The sequence below is a fragment of the Chiloscyllium punctatum genome, chromosome 6 (assembly GCF_047496795.1).
Source record: "Chiloscyllium punctatum isolate Juve2018m chromosome 6, sChiPun1.3, whole genome shotgun sequence".
Lineage (NCBI taxonomy): Eukaryota > Metazoa > Chordata > Chondrichthyes > Orectolobiformes > Hemiscylliidae > Chiloscyllium > Chiloscyllium punctatum.
The window spans coordinates 31,105,462-31,119,414 of record NC_092744.1 but is presented as its reverse complement, the minus strand read 5'-3'; the positions used below and the strand labels follow the sequence as shown (position 1 = coordinate 31,119,414).

At 39.5% G+C, this 13,953-nt stretch overlaps 1 protein-coding gene across 6 annotated transcripts in view; it reads left to right on the top strand.

Annotated features, from left to right (window-relative positions):
- The window catches only part of sphkap (SPHK1 interactor, AKAP domain containing), a 401,207-nt gene that overhangs the window by 356,249 nt on the left and 31,005 nt on the right, over positions 1–13,953 (top strand). For 5 of the 6 annotated variants that reach the window (XM_072572291.1, XM_072572290.1, XM_072572292.1 and 2 more), the window contains 2 exons: positions 6,144–6,203; positions 12,076–12,213. In XM_072572291.1, coding sequence (XP_072428392.1) covers positions 6,144–6,203; positions 12,076–12,213 — 198 coding nt within the window. Of the gene's footprint in view, positions 1–6,143; positions 6,204–12,075; positions 12,214–13,953 lie in introns of those variants that run through there. The other variant, XM_072572293.1, reaches the window with a different exon arrangement.

Below are 13,953 nucleotides of genomic sequence, written 5' to 3'. Positions count from 1 at the left end.
ATCTAAGAAATGGAGGTCATGCTGGATTTAATTGGTTGAAGTATTTGCATAAATGTCTATCATGGTCGAGAGTGGTGTTGATGAATGTTGTCTAAATGGAGTTCCAAAAGCTATTCAATATAGTTCCAGAGATTAAATGAGAGTGGACATGTTGGAGGTAAACTTGCGTCAGGAGCTGGTGACTCGTTGAAAAGTAGCATTAGGAGAATTAAAACAGAATTATAATGTCCTCTAATGGGTGGAATTTAACAAGTTTTCCTCCAGGGATCCTTTTTTTTGCCATCGTTATTAATGATGTAATTTGCTGTCATCTGTTTGGATAGAAGAAAGACAAATTGGAATATTTCCTGAACAATGAGAGAAATGGAGCAAAGAGATTTAGGTGTCTATAAATCATAGGTACCAACCTTGTCAAAAAAGCTAATGGAAAATTTTGTCTGGAGGGCTTGTAATATACAAGAGTGAAGAAATTATTCTTCACTTCTATAGAGCCTTAAAGAATCAATACTTAATTTGTTGTTTTCCCTCCAAAAGGAGGTCTAGCAGCTGAGACTACAGTTTATTTTTAACTATTTCAATGTATTCAGAGAGCACCACTATCATGAGGTGGTCTCTTAACTGACCACCTCCAAAAAGATCTTCCAGGTGGCCATCTCTCACAAATCATAGGGCTCAGGATCAGAAATGGTCTTGTCACACATTCAAAAAGCTAGTAAGATTACATTCAGTGAGTGAAAGAACCAACAACAAAACACTCAAATTCAACCAAAAACATGTTCCGAATCCTGCTTAAATTTATAATTATAAAGTATTGCTCACCCTTCTAATTTGTCCACAAATGTATTCTCCTCAATGTATTTTCTACTGTCTTGCTCCCACTCCTGTGTCTTGATGCAATAAATAATCCTTGGCTACACATCATTCTAATCGAAAGGTTTCTGTTTTGACTACAATGCTTTTAAAAGTGTCAATTTTATTGACTAGACAAAACCCCACAAACTATAGAAGATAGTCTGGACCCTAACTTTTTCTTATTTTAAAGGTAAGTGTAAGGCAGTGTGTTCCACATGCAATTCAATTTCTCAAACTACCAATCTTGAAGCAAACGACACTTTATTCATACACATAAAATAAAAAGAAAAGATTTGGCTTAACTGTAACTATTGAAATGCTGAACAAAATAATACATTAACTACAATTAATGGACTGTTGTAGTATGGTAACCTCCCACAAAACACATCCTTGACAAAGGCAAGTTGAGTAAAATAGACTGCCTCACATACAGGAAGTGAACCCCAGCTTCTAGCTGTAACAGGGAGAGGAATAAACATTTCCACATTGAGCTTCAAGACACCAGCAACCTGGTTCAGTGGGTGTTTGGCCCCACCTATTCAGGCTACTTCTATTGGTCCAATCTTTTTAAAAAAGCTCAGGGCCTCACAAGCTGTTTACTCAATTGGCTTTGAAGCAGAATACTTGACCTTCTGTCTCAACTTTTCTTCATTAAAAAAGGACAAAATACATCTCTTTAAATCAGAATATCATCACATAATGTTGTAACAATGGTTTTGCATCTAATTTATGTTGACAGTCCTTTCTTCCTTCCCTATCCATTCTTAATGTTTTAAATCTTGAAATATTTAATGACTATTCAGGATTATTCAGGTCTATTCAGGATTAGCCTTGTTTTACTCCTGTCCTTGGGCTGAATTTTCCAGGCCATTTTCCTGGTATATTAAGAAGTATACCAGGAAAGGTTTAAATAAACCAGGTGAAGCAGTAAATCATTACCACCCAAATCAGCATGCAATGTGATCAGTTGCATCTATTAAATCTTTCAGTGCTGTCTTACCCACATCCAATTCTCATATTATAGGAGCTAACATTAGTATTGCCTCATAAACACATGGCCTACTGAAGGCAAAAGCTCACATCTCTGTGTCACATCATGGTGGTAAGCAATAGAGGCCATTTATCAAAGAGTTCCTGATGGTAGACACTTGGAAACCTCATTGATAATCTGGATAACAGTACCTGGACTTTACAGCATTCAGAAAACTAACAGCAGCAAATTGTATGAGTAGAAATATGCGAATTGAATATCCAGAAAGCTTTCCGCTTAAAATTTTCATTCAAGATAGAAGCTAATTTCTCGCAGTGATAAAAACCCTTTGCCCTGCTTTCCAATTTGAAATTAAAGAAACATTTGCCAAAAGAGTGCTGCAACTTAGATTCTGTGCACTCCTTACCAAAATAAAAATACAGCTTTTAAACCTTAAAATGTATGTCTGAGAGGTTGGTTGGTTCTGCAATGTTGTCTCTTCAATTCAGTTCCAAGTCAGAGGGATCCCCTTCCCAATGATGTCATCATGCCTTATTTTTCATGTCTGTCATCTAGTAACAGAATTTACTACTGCAGGCCACTATTTATGAAAGGTTCAGTCTAAAAGTAATACAAACTCATGAAAGGAGCAACAGCAGTGAAAAATAAAGTGAAACAGAAGCAAGAAAAGTGAAAAAAAATGCAGAGAAAACCAAAAACAAGTGAAATAAATAAATAAACTGACCCTGCATAGAAGGAAACAGAATTTTGTTCAGCAACACGACCTCAGACCTTATCATTAAGTATGGGGAATATCTTCTAAGTGAGGAAAACAGCAAAACCATTGATGCCTTGCTTGAAGTTGGATGCCAACAATAAATTATAGTGGCAGATCAATGACAATTACATGTTTTAGGTCTAGCTAGTGCTATTGCAGAGATCAGAAAAATGCACCAATTGAACAAGGTGTGTAGCAGATGTGGCTAGTTACACTTTCCCAACAGCTGTCCAACTTTTCTTCAGATCGGAAAAATGTGGTACCAGAAGATATTTGGTACTATTCCATGAGAAGGAGAGACTAGCGCCCGAGGGCACAACCTTATAGTAAAGGGTAAACTCTGTAGAACAGAGATGAGGAGAAACATCTTCAGCCAGAGAGTGGTGAATCTATAGAATTCACTGCCACAGGAGGCTGTGGAAGACAGTCATTGAGTATATTTAAGACAGAGATAGATAGGTTCTTGATTGTTAAGGGAATCAAAGGGTGCAGGGAGAAGATGTGATGGTTGGCTGAGAAACTATTAGCCATAATTGAATGGCAGAACACACTTAATTGGCTGAATGGCCTAATTTCTGCTCCTATTTCTTAATGTCTTATGGTATGCGTTTGCAGGAAATCTGGTTCCAAAGACCAAGCCAGACTCCAGAAAAAAAAGAAGGTGACCAACATAATGGCACAACGCCGAAACACTGGCAACAAGGAAAATGTTAGGAACGTGCACAAATGCAAGCATTTTGATGAAGTGCAAACAGGCAAAAGATAAATTTCACAAGATGCCCAAGCTCTTCATACTATTAATCTCACACACCTGCTGATGATGTAAGGTCATCAGAAGCTTTTAATGCTATTAATTCCATAGGTGCTAAAATGACATACCCTAAAAGCTAAAATCAATTCAAGGACTGATGCCAACCCATTACCATGATGCATCCTGAAAAGCACGTCCTCAGCAACTGGCACTCCATTGTGCAACCTATTGAAGACTGTCTCACAGCATATAATGGATCATTATATGTGCAGGTTCATAGCTCCTTGAAAGTAGAGTCGTAAGTAGATAGGATAATGAAGAAGGCGTTTGGTGTGCTTTCCTTTATTGGTCAGTGTATTGAGTACAGGAGCTGGGAGGTCATGTTACAGCTGTACAGGACATTGATTAGGCCATTATTTGAATATTGGAGAAATATTCCAAATGCAGAAGGAGGTACCATTCGCTTGAAAAACAAATGCCAGTGACCTAGCCTAGCAACCAGTTTTTCAATCACTGAGACACATGACATTCTTCTTCAAGGACAGAGAAATGAAAGGGATGCACAATAAGTGAGCAAACACAGAATTACCACAATTGTGCACCAGAGTCAGAAATCCAGTCAGAAACCTTTGCTGGTGTCCAGGTATTTGTCAGATTTTCAACCAACCCAGATTGCATGAAGTTATTACAAATCATGGGCCCACTTACAAAAAAGCAGAAGCCAGCTTCAACTAATTACGGCACACCAATTATGCATAAAAAGAGCAACGAAGACTGCTTCAATAGTGATTCCGTGTGATTTTGTACAGTGACAGCAACCAGCAGCAGGACAAGCAAGTAGTCAACCAAAACCAACTGAGCCCAACATGGAACTCTCCAGGAATCTGATTACCAGATCAGATGAATTGTTAAGCTTCCAAAGCATCACATAGAATTTTGAATTGTCAATCTTGTGAAGTCCATTTTTTATCTGGTGATATAATTATTGAATCGATAATATGAAGATATGTACAACCAAGTAAATCTGATTCATTTTTGCTAAAACCAAGATGTGGTGTCTGCTCTCAGCTAGTATGAATTTTAAGAGGCATGAGCTTTAAGAGATATGCTTATGATATCATCACTGTAACATAGTATATCAGCTGACTCCATCTTAACTTGAAGCCACTTGAAGCATGACACACTGATGTAGCATGTTACTATTTGTAATCAAATGGCTCAGCATTGGTCCAGGCACTAAGTGCCTGTGACTGCAATATTTTCACCCACAGTAATAAATGGCTGCTAAAGCCTTCAGTGCTGTGTTGCCCACGTCTTGTGCTTATTTTACATGCACTAATGTAAATATTGCCTTGTCAAATAAAACATTTGTCTACTGAAGGCAAAATCCTACCAAGCAGTGGCAGATCAGATATGCACCAGAAGAAATTCACATTATACTTATGTAACATGGCTCATTTGTTATAATGGTGTTCCTGCTGCAACAGTTAATAGATAATATTATGCATAATCTGTGCAATCAATTATTGTTATGATAGAGTGAGCTGGATTAAGTTATAGTTTTTGATTTAATTTCCTCCAAAGCTGTTTTGGAATTGTCATATGAAATTTATAGAACTGTTACAGAATTAGATAATGTAATATGAAACTTTGGGGAAGACTACTATGGGGAGAAAGTGAGGACTGCAGATGCTGGAGATCAGAGCTGAAAATGTGTTGCTGGAAAAGCGCAGCAGGTCAGGCAGCATCCAAGGAGCAGGAGAATCGACGTTTCGGGCATCAGCCCTTCTTCAGGAATGAGGAAAGTGTGTCCAGCAGGCTAAGATAAAAGGTAGGGAGGAGGGACTTGGGGGAGGGGCGTTGGAAATGCAATAGGTGGAAGGAGGTCAAGGTGAGGGTGATAGGCCGGAGTGGGGGTGGGGTTCGGAGAGGTCTGGAAGAAGATTTCAGGTTAGGAAGGCGGTGCTGAGTTCGAGGGATTTGACTGAGACAAGGTGGGGGGAAGGGAAATGAGGAAACTGGAGAAATCTGAGTTCATCCCTTGTGGTTGGAAGACTACTATGTTAATACATGGAAATCTATGTTTGTCAGTCTTTGTGGATGTATATCAGTAGATCCAGAATTTAATTCCCACTATTAAAAACTGCTTACCTTGTAATGTAGTTTCACAAATAGTTCATTTGATTTTTTAAAGCCCACACCCCACAAACTTTGCAGATTCAAGCAAGTGTCTGAATTACACCAGACCTATTGAGTGGGTCAAGTATCTCATATCAAAATTGGCAAAAGTGGTAAGTATGTACACCAGCTCCCAGTAAAATGATGCAACGTGTTGCAAAAGCTCCAATATGTGTCTGATTTTGGTGGTGTACTGACTGCCACAGAACATGCTGTCTTTGAAATCTCCACCACAATTTCTGTAAATGAACATGTTTTTGTTACTATTGCATTTGCACTCCCAGCAGGAAGCTTCACCTGTCATTAGGGCATTTCAGGTCCATGTGTTACATAGCTTGAAGCAGTAAAACAAATCCTTTCTGAAACTATGCACACAGTTCACTTTTAAAGTTGTCAGTTTTGGTGATTAGTTAGCTTGTTCCTCCCACGCTCCCAGAGTCACCCATGACTGCTGCAGTAAGCTCAGACATACCATGATCTGCCCACTCACAGCTCAGTCCCAATTAGAAAGCTTTGCTGTAAGTATCTGGCCTGATAGCTGAATACTCTATTCTCTTTGATAAACTTTGACTATGAATGGTCTTAAGTTGAATTCTGTTGTTTGTTTTCTCTAGATCTGTTTTGTAAATCTTGATGGAGCGGATGCAAAGAGCAATAGTAAAGAATTCCAACAGGTAAAGTAACTGGGGTAAAATTATCCATGTAAAATAAAAATCTCGGAACAGAAATGATTCTGGGATACCTGTCTAGGAATGTGCATGTCTGGCTGAATTTCCCATCTGTAATTTCAGAAAATGCAGTGTACATAAGTTAAGAAATTAAACACTTTAATTAAATAATCAAGAGAACTACATGAACCATTTATATATTTCAATCAAGACCTAAGAGAAAGCCAGAACTAAACTGTTAGCAATCACTTTGTCAACTTGCTACTAACTACATTTTTTACCCTGTGTATGTTATTCATGAATGAAATTAACTTAATTCATTTAATCCTGCATAGCTCTGAAAATTGTGAATTGAGGCAGAAGATACCAGACCAATGTCATCTGATATGGTTACTTTCAGAGAAAGGGTTAATGATTACCATTGCAGGGATTCTCAGCAAGCATCTGGATATGATTGTAGGAAATGTGTTCCTCTCTCTGCTAAATCAGCACACAATAGTTGGCAGGGTATTATTGCAGGAACTCCTGCACTTATTTTTAATCCACACATTTAGATATGTTAAAGCATCCCTCAGGAGCAGGTGCGATTTGGACTTGGGCAAAAGACACTACCATTGCACAACAAGAGCCCTGAAGGAACTCTTACATAAAATCAATTAATAGCAATTTCACACATCATTGCATCACATTAAAAGGTTCCCCTAATTATTTATTTGTGGAAAGAAAATAGAAGCTGAAATGTAATCTGATCAATCCAAAGGTCACTATAAACAAAAGCAAATGCAGCAACACATGACAAACTTGCAAGTGGTAAAGTCAGAAAGATAGATTTCATATTGATTGCATGTCCAGGAATTATTGGAATTCAAGAGATAAAAGAGAGGAAGAAATTTAAAATAATCACCATCTTTCAGGAAAAGTGACTGAGTAAACGATAAAGACTTAAGGTCAAACAGGACTCCTATATCCGAGAGTTATTGGTAGGGTCCTAAAACAAGTGGGCGCTGAGATAGTACATGCATTGACTATAGTCTTCCAAAATTCCATAGTTTCCATTGAAGAAAGGAGAAAGACAAAAACCCAAAACGCCAGTCAGCTTAACATTAGTTGTGGGGAATTGCTGGAATCTATGATTAAGGAGGTGACAGTGGAACATTTTGTCTTTTCTTGATTGCAGCATGATTTTTGTGGAAGGGACATCTAATTTAATTAATTTATTAGAATTGTTATGGACCAGGCCAGCCACCTCAAAACATTACAAGAAGGTAGCCCAGCCCCTAAATTTGCTAGTTGTTTTAAGCAGGTGGAGAGTGGATATTTCAGGAAAGAATCAACTGGTTTATTGAATGAAACATGAACAAGAGAGAACAGAATGTAGAATAACTTAACCTATCCAAAAACCAACAGATCATCCTAACTTAATGGTGCTGTTCCAAATACTTGCAATAATCCCCATAAACACCCCTTGGCACAAAAGGTAACATTAAACACAAGTTCTTACAAGATAGAAGTCAGAGATAGAGAGTACCAGCCTGAACCTACTTCTGTGGGGCCAACAGCCTTTTTTCACAGTCCTGCTAAAACCAAACCAAACCAAACCAAACCAGAGTGAAGCTGAACTAGGAGAACTGGCCACACCCCATTCATTGTACAAGCATTTTTTTAAACTTGAAAGCCTCTGTCTGAGCCAGTATCTGTTAGTTATTATCAAAATGGCCCTAAAACCCTTCGACCTCCAGACTTTTTAGAGTATGTGTCGTTTGCAACCTCTCTAGAAAAAAAACCAAGGACTGCATAACCTTGTGAAAGGAGCAGCTTCGTTACAGAATGCCTTGAGGATGTAACACACAAAGTAGACAAAGGGACATCTAGGATCTGGTGTATATGGATTTCTAAAAGGCATTTAATGTTGCTAAACATCAAAGGTGACTTATCAAAATAAGTGATCGTGCTAAAGGAAGAAACAAATCATTTTTGGGTTGGCAAGAAGTTACAAATGGAGTACTGCAAGGATCAGTGCTGAGGCCTCAACTGTTTATAATGTGTATCAATGACTTGGTTGAAGGGATCAATTGTATGGTAGCTAAATTTTACTGATTACACAAAGTTGGATAGGGTTATATGTTGTCAGGATGACATAAAACATTTACAGCAAGCAATGCAACTATCTGGAGATGTGAGGGAGGCAGTGTTGGAGACGGCCGAGTGGAGATGGGCCACTGTTGCTCAGTTTTGATTGTTCCTCTTGGAAAACCTGTGTTCGCCAGAACAATCTAGTGCCAGTTGCATTACAAATCACCATGGTGATGGTCTTCTTAAATATTGACTCTCTTTCCAAAGCTTCACTTAGACATATGTGGAATATCTCTGTCGGTCGTAAATACATCAGTGAGGTCACAATGCCCTGTTCAGAAGAGCAGATGAATTGAAGCGTCACCACAGGCCTAGAGATCAAGGCATCAGAGATGTCCGATTTATCTGCTCTCGCAGGATTTCCATAACAGCAACTGACTGCACACAAAAAACCCAAAACACCAGTCAGCTTAATGTTAGTTATAGGGAATTGCTGGAATCTATAATTAAGGACGTGACAGTGGAGCAATTTGATGTTTCTTGACAAGTAGTGCCCAGAGCACCCTGTGATTAGCCAGAAACATCCATAAACTGAAAGTGGTTTCACACTGTGAACAGACAGCTGTTCCCTGAGTATTGGAATCTATCCTGGTGTGTTTGCATTACCTATAGAGCTTTTGCAATTCATACATCCTAATTAACCTACAGTATCACAAGTGTTTGTTCTCCCCTATCAGCTGCAGGATTGCCCCCCTTCTGTTAGGGGATACCCATCCTGAGCCTAGCCATTGACAGTAGTGCAGAACTGGCAAAGTGCAGACCTGGAGAGATACATTACCACATGTGCTTCCCCAAGGAATCCCACAGCACAGACTATGGGACTGCTAAAGGGGAGGTTCTGCTGTCTTGCCCGCTCAGGTGGAGCACTGGAGTACTTGCCCAGAAAGAGGTTCCAGGGTAAATGTGATCTGCCTGTTGCATGACATCAGTGAGCAAAGTGTGTTTGAGGGTGGGGGTGTGGTGGAATATGTGAGGGGAAGATCAAGAGGCCAACTCTCTTCCCACTCAAGGGGCAAGTGAAAATCATGTTATTGATGACTGGCCACATAGTGTGGATTGCAGTGGAAGGTGCCAGGACAATGGTGCAACATGGGAGACAGGGCCATGGCACCCTCATTGCCAGGGGATTCTAGGCAGAGTGAGGCACTACAATAACTATAGGAGCCCAGGATTCCCTGTGGGTGCAGAAATCTTTGTTTCATCACATTGTATTTTTATTTTGGCTGTTTTAAAGTTGATGTTTTCATCTTAACACTGCTAGTATTGTGGTCCTGTGACATAAAACACAGCCTAGTGCTAGAAAGAATCGTCACGTCATTGTTAACAAAACCAGAACACCACCTGTATAATAGTGTTCACCTATAGCCTCTGGCAACTGGAAGGAAAACGCTGCAGGTCATTGACACAGGCTCCTGCTTAGTGTCATAAAATGATACCTAGAGATGCCACAACCATAAATGGTGCATCTGCAAGGCTGGATCATCAGAAACTGAGAGAAATCTTCAATGCAACAATGAGCAACATAATGAAACTACAACGTTCATAAACAAAATGAAATGAATCATATATTTATCAATGAGATTACATATGCATTGATTAGACATCTGTGCTACATTTGTGCCAATGTAATTTCTTGATATTTTTGTTGCTACAAGTCACTAAGATGGCTTTGATAGGGATCCACTGGTGAGCCAGAGCTGAGAGGGCTTGGGCCTGCTGAGAGTCTCCTGCACAGATGTAGATCGCCATCCTAGGCTGGAGACTCACTGTGATTGGTGAGGTAAAAGAGTAGTGTATCTCTTCATGGGCTCTGGCATTTCTGTCAGATGTTCCTCTGCCTCATGAACAGGTCTCTTTTGGTGGAATTCAGAGGCTCATCATCTGCATAGGACTCAAAGTATACCTGGTTTTCAGTCCTCCAAGTGTCAAAGATCTCATTTTCATATCCTCAGTCAGTTCCAGGTATGTGACTGTGATGTGCTCACTATGTTGTAACCCCAAGCCTAGTCCCGAATGTGATGAACATCTCTGTGCTGATTGAGGGGGCCAGGGAATGCCTTGTCTGAGGGCTCTGAGTCTTCACTCTGTGAGGTGGTATTTGAGCTGCAGGTGAAGCTAGTGGAAGGTTGTGACTCCCTTTCACTGTGAGAACCTACAGCATAGAGCATGAAGAATTGGCTGATGGTCCTGCACAATTCGTTTTATCAGCAATGGTTCAGACATCACTCCTGTCTGTTCATTTGTGAACACTACCAGAGGTGTCCTTACTGGATGTCTGGGAGATCCTAGTTTCTGCATCAGTGTGCACCTAATCCCAGTATTCCCTGGCAAATTCCATGGCCTCCTCCTCAAAGGGCATCAACATGCATATATCAGGGACTCCTCCATCGGTGTGACTACACTCACGCTGATTATGAACAGCTTTCTCCTGGAGACAGATTGTTCGAATGTCATCACTGTAGATCTATAACCACTCTATTGATATGTATGCTAACATCAGCTCCTGTGTGTGGGCCCTTGGGTGCTTGAAACCCCTATCCCTGGTACACGTCCATGACTTCCATACTTTCACTTCACGTCTACTGGTGAAGCTTGCAAGCCAGACTCCTGTGTGGCATCCCTCTGCACTCACTAACTTACACTGCCTGATTAACTTCTCTGTTTCACTTCACTGCAACTGGACAATGCCATTCATCTCTGGAGAGTGAGAAAATCATCAATCCTCCTTTGGCATCATGCACAGGTCCTAAAGTGAGCCCATGATCTTGAACATGGCTACAGCCTCCAACCAGGCCCTTTGCTCAGGCAGGAGGCCTGAACTTGAGCCATACCTGCAGGAATGCATCCTTGAACTGTGGGATGCATGGTCTGAGATCCTGAGCAGTAAATGACAGCAGGGTGAGTTTATCTGAGGTGGAGGAGTATATAGCAGTAAGTTTTGCAACCGTTTCAAGGTATCCACTGTAAGAGCCTGAGTGATGTTCACAGTATGCACAAAGTCAATGCCTGGCTGGGTGCCCCCTAAATATGGCATCATTACTACTGACCCTATTCAGTAATAGTTGGAGTGCTACCCTCTTTCCTGCCCCCTTCACATGATTCACTGCACACTTCAACTATCCTAATGGACGGGCCGCTACAAGCTCAGATATTCCACTCCTGAACAGAAGTGATGTTCACTTGCTGTCTCATTGTCAACAAATTTGCTACTATGAGAAGATTCCATCAAGAAACTCAGGCAAAGGTATGCTTGATTGGATGGCTGATATTGAAGTGGTTGCATCTAATGATTGTTACAGGAACCTTCCATACAGATTTTTGATCGTTTGTTCAAGTGTACGCAGGGCAAGTTCACTCTAGCTAAAATGAACAATCTGCTGAATTCAGAAAAAGGCAGAAACTTTATGTCATTTTTGGTCATGTAGATATTTCAGTAGCCAAATTCTAGCCTCATTTCACAAAAAGATATATATTGTAGTCACAAGATTAATATCGTATTCACCCATTCAAGGATCATTTAATCCTATTTTTTTCTGGTACTTCTTGCCCCTTTTTTTTATCAGTATCTGTCTATTCTGCTTTGTTCTTAAGCTGTTGTGACTCTTTCTGGAATATTCTGCTGATGCTAATATTTATTTGGTCCAAGATTTGCCTGTGAATTTACTTATCCTTCTGGTCTAACTCACTCCTACAATGTATTAACAGATATTATGAATCTCTTATGTTTGTGTTTTACTTTATCTAGAAATTAGTTACTGTGTCCCCTGACCTTCCATACCTTATCAATTCTTTAAATGTCTGCCAAATGAAAGATAATGAGCTCATCCTTGTGAGTGGATTGATTTCTCCAGGACGCTGTTATGACAATTCAGATGATTCCCAGGTATGGAGCTTGTGATTTTCATTGAAAAAACATCCTTACTCTTGGCCTGGTTTATTCAATAATGTGATTATGTCTGTGTCCAATCTGTGAATGCTCTACTGACAGAAAAATGGATTGCTTTTTAGTGAATGAGACTCAAGTCTTTGGAAAGTTTCCGTCAATTAGTTGGAATAAGGAGGAAGAAAAAATGGAAGCTGTTACATGAGAAGTAAAGATCATTAATAACAATTACTGAGCTTATCTTAAAATGGCTTAATCATTTCCATTTACTGGTCTGCTGCAAAGATACAGCAAGGTGACGTAGATCCTCTGGATTTCCTATTTGATTCATGACAACAGCACAACTTCACCAAATTTCTTCAAATTAATGACACTGTTGCAATGGAATATTCTGCTTTGTTAAGTGTAGTAAATAAAATGCCACACAGTAAACCTGTTAATAGAATATTAGTCACGGCGCCATCTACTGAAAGGCCTTTCTACTTCAGTGTCCAGAGAGTTTTATGTTTTAATCAAATAAAGAGCATTTTCATGACATTTTGTGAGCAGTTTTTAATTAGTTGGCTTGTATTTTTAATTTGGAATTATACATTGTCAAAACCTGCTCTAACTGCTTATTGTAGTGGCTGTGCAGTATTCGGTTAAAATAATTAAATCAAAATTTTAAAATGAGCAAATAGGGACACATTTTCCCCTATTACAACAGTAGTCACTTACATCAGTAAGTGAGTTATAACAGATATGTTCCAATTTAATTGCTTCACAAAATAAAATTTATTTATGGATGTTCATTAATTAAAACATGAAATAAAGAAGTCAGCTTTTTAATACTTCATTTCGGAAAGATTACATTTTGAGTTTTTAATAAATGCTAAAAGAAGGCATTAACATCCAACATACTTTTTTTTAACGAATGAGGAAAATAAGATCAAAATTGATCAACCTTGCTTTGTCAGTAATAATGTGGTAGAACAGGCACTAATAGGCTCTTCTCCAGATTGTAGCAGAATCTCTGGAGTCAGGGCTTGGCAATCTCATTGGACTGCTGTTAATTGCCACCTACACTGGCATTGGAACCTGTTGATCACATATCAGGTGAGAGGGAACGTGGCATTTCTTTGACACACATGATTTGCCCATTTGCTATTTTTTTCAGCCATCTTCCTATCTGAAGGGGCTGAGGGGCATTTCTACTCACAAATCTTGGCAAGGATCCCAGCAAGTATTCCACAGACCTGGATGGAAATTCATCTTTGCATCAGAGCACTCAGTGTAGTGAAGTTGGGCTCTTCAAAATTCCTGATTTCAAATTTGTTCCTTCATTCATGCTCACTCTGATATCGGAGGGCATGTATTCAGCCCACAGATGTTCTACCACAACCAGACACCTTACAGAAACACAGCCTGGACTTGGATCCAATATTTCAGGTTCCTGCAAGTCTTCCTGCAGCGTTGCTGCATATCCAGTGAGCTTGTGATAGATTGGTGCCCCAGAGCCCCATGAAGTCTTAAGGCCGATGAGCCTTCATCCAGAAAACATACAAAAATATTCTGGATCACAGCATAAACTCAGATTACACCTGTAAACCTGCCAACAATCACAGTCAATCTTTGTAAAATAATGCTTCTTTTAATTTTCCCTATCTTAAGCTGATCTATTTGGTTTTGAGGTTTTGGAGATGCCAGTGTTGGACTGAGGTGTACAAAGTTAAAAATTACACAATTTGGTTTTCAAAGCCT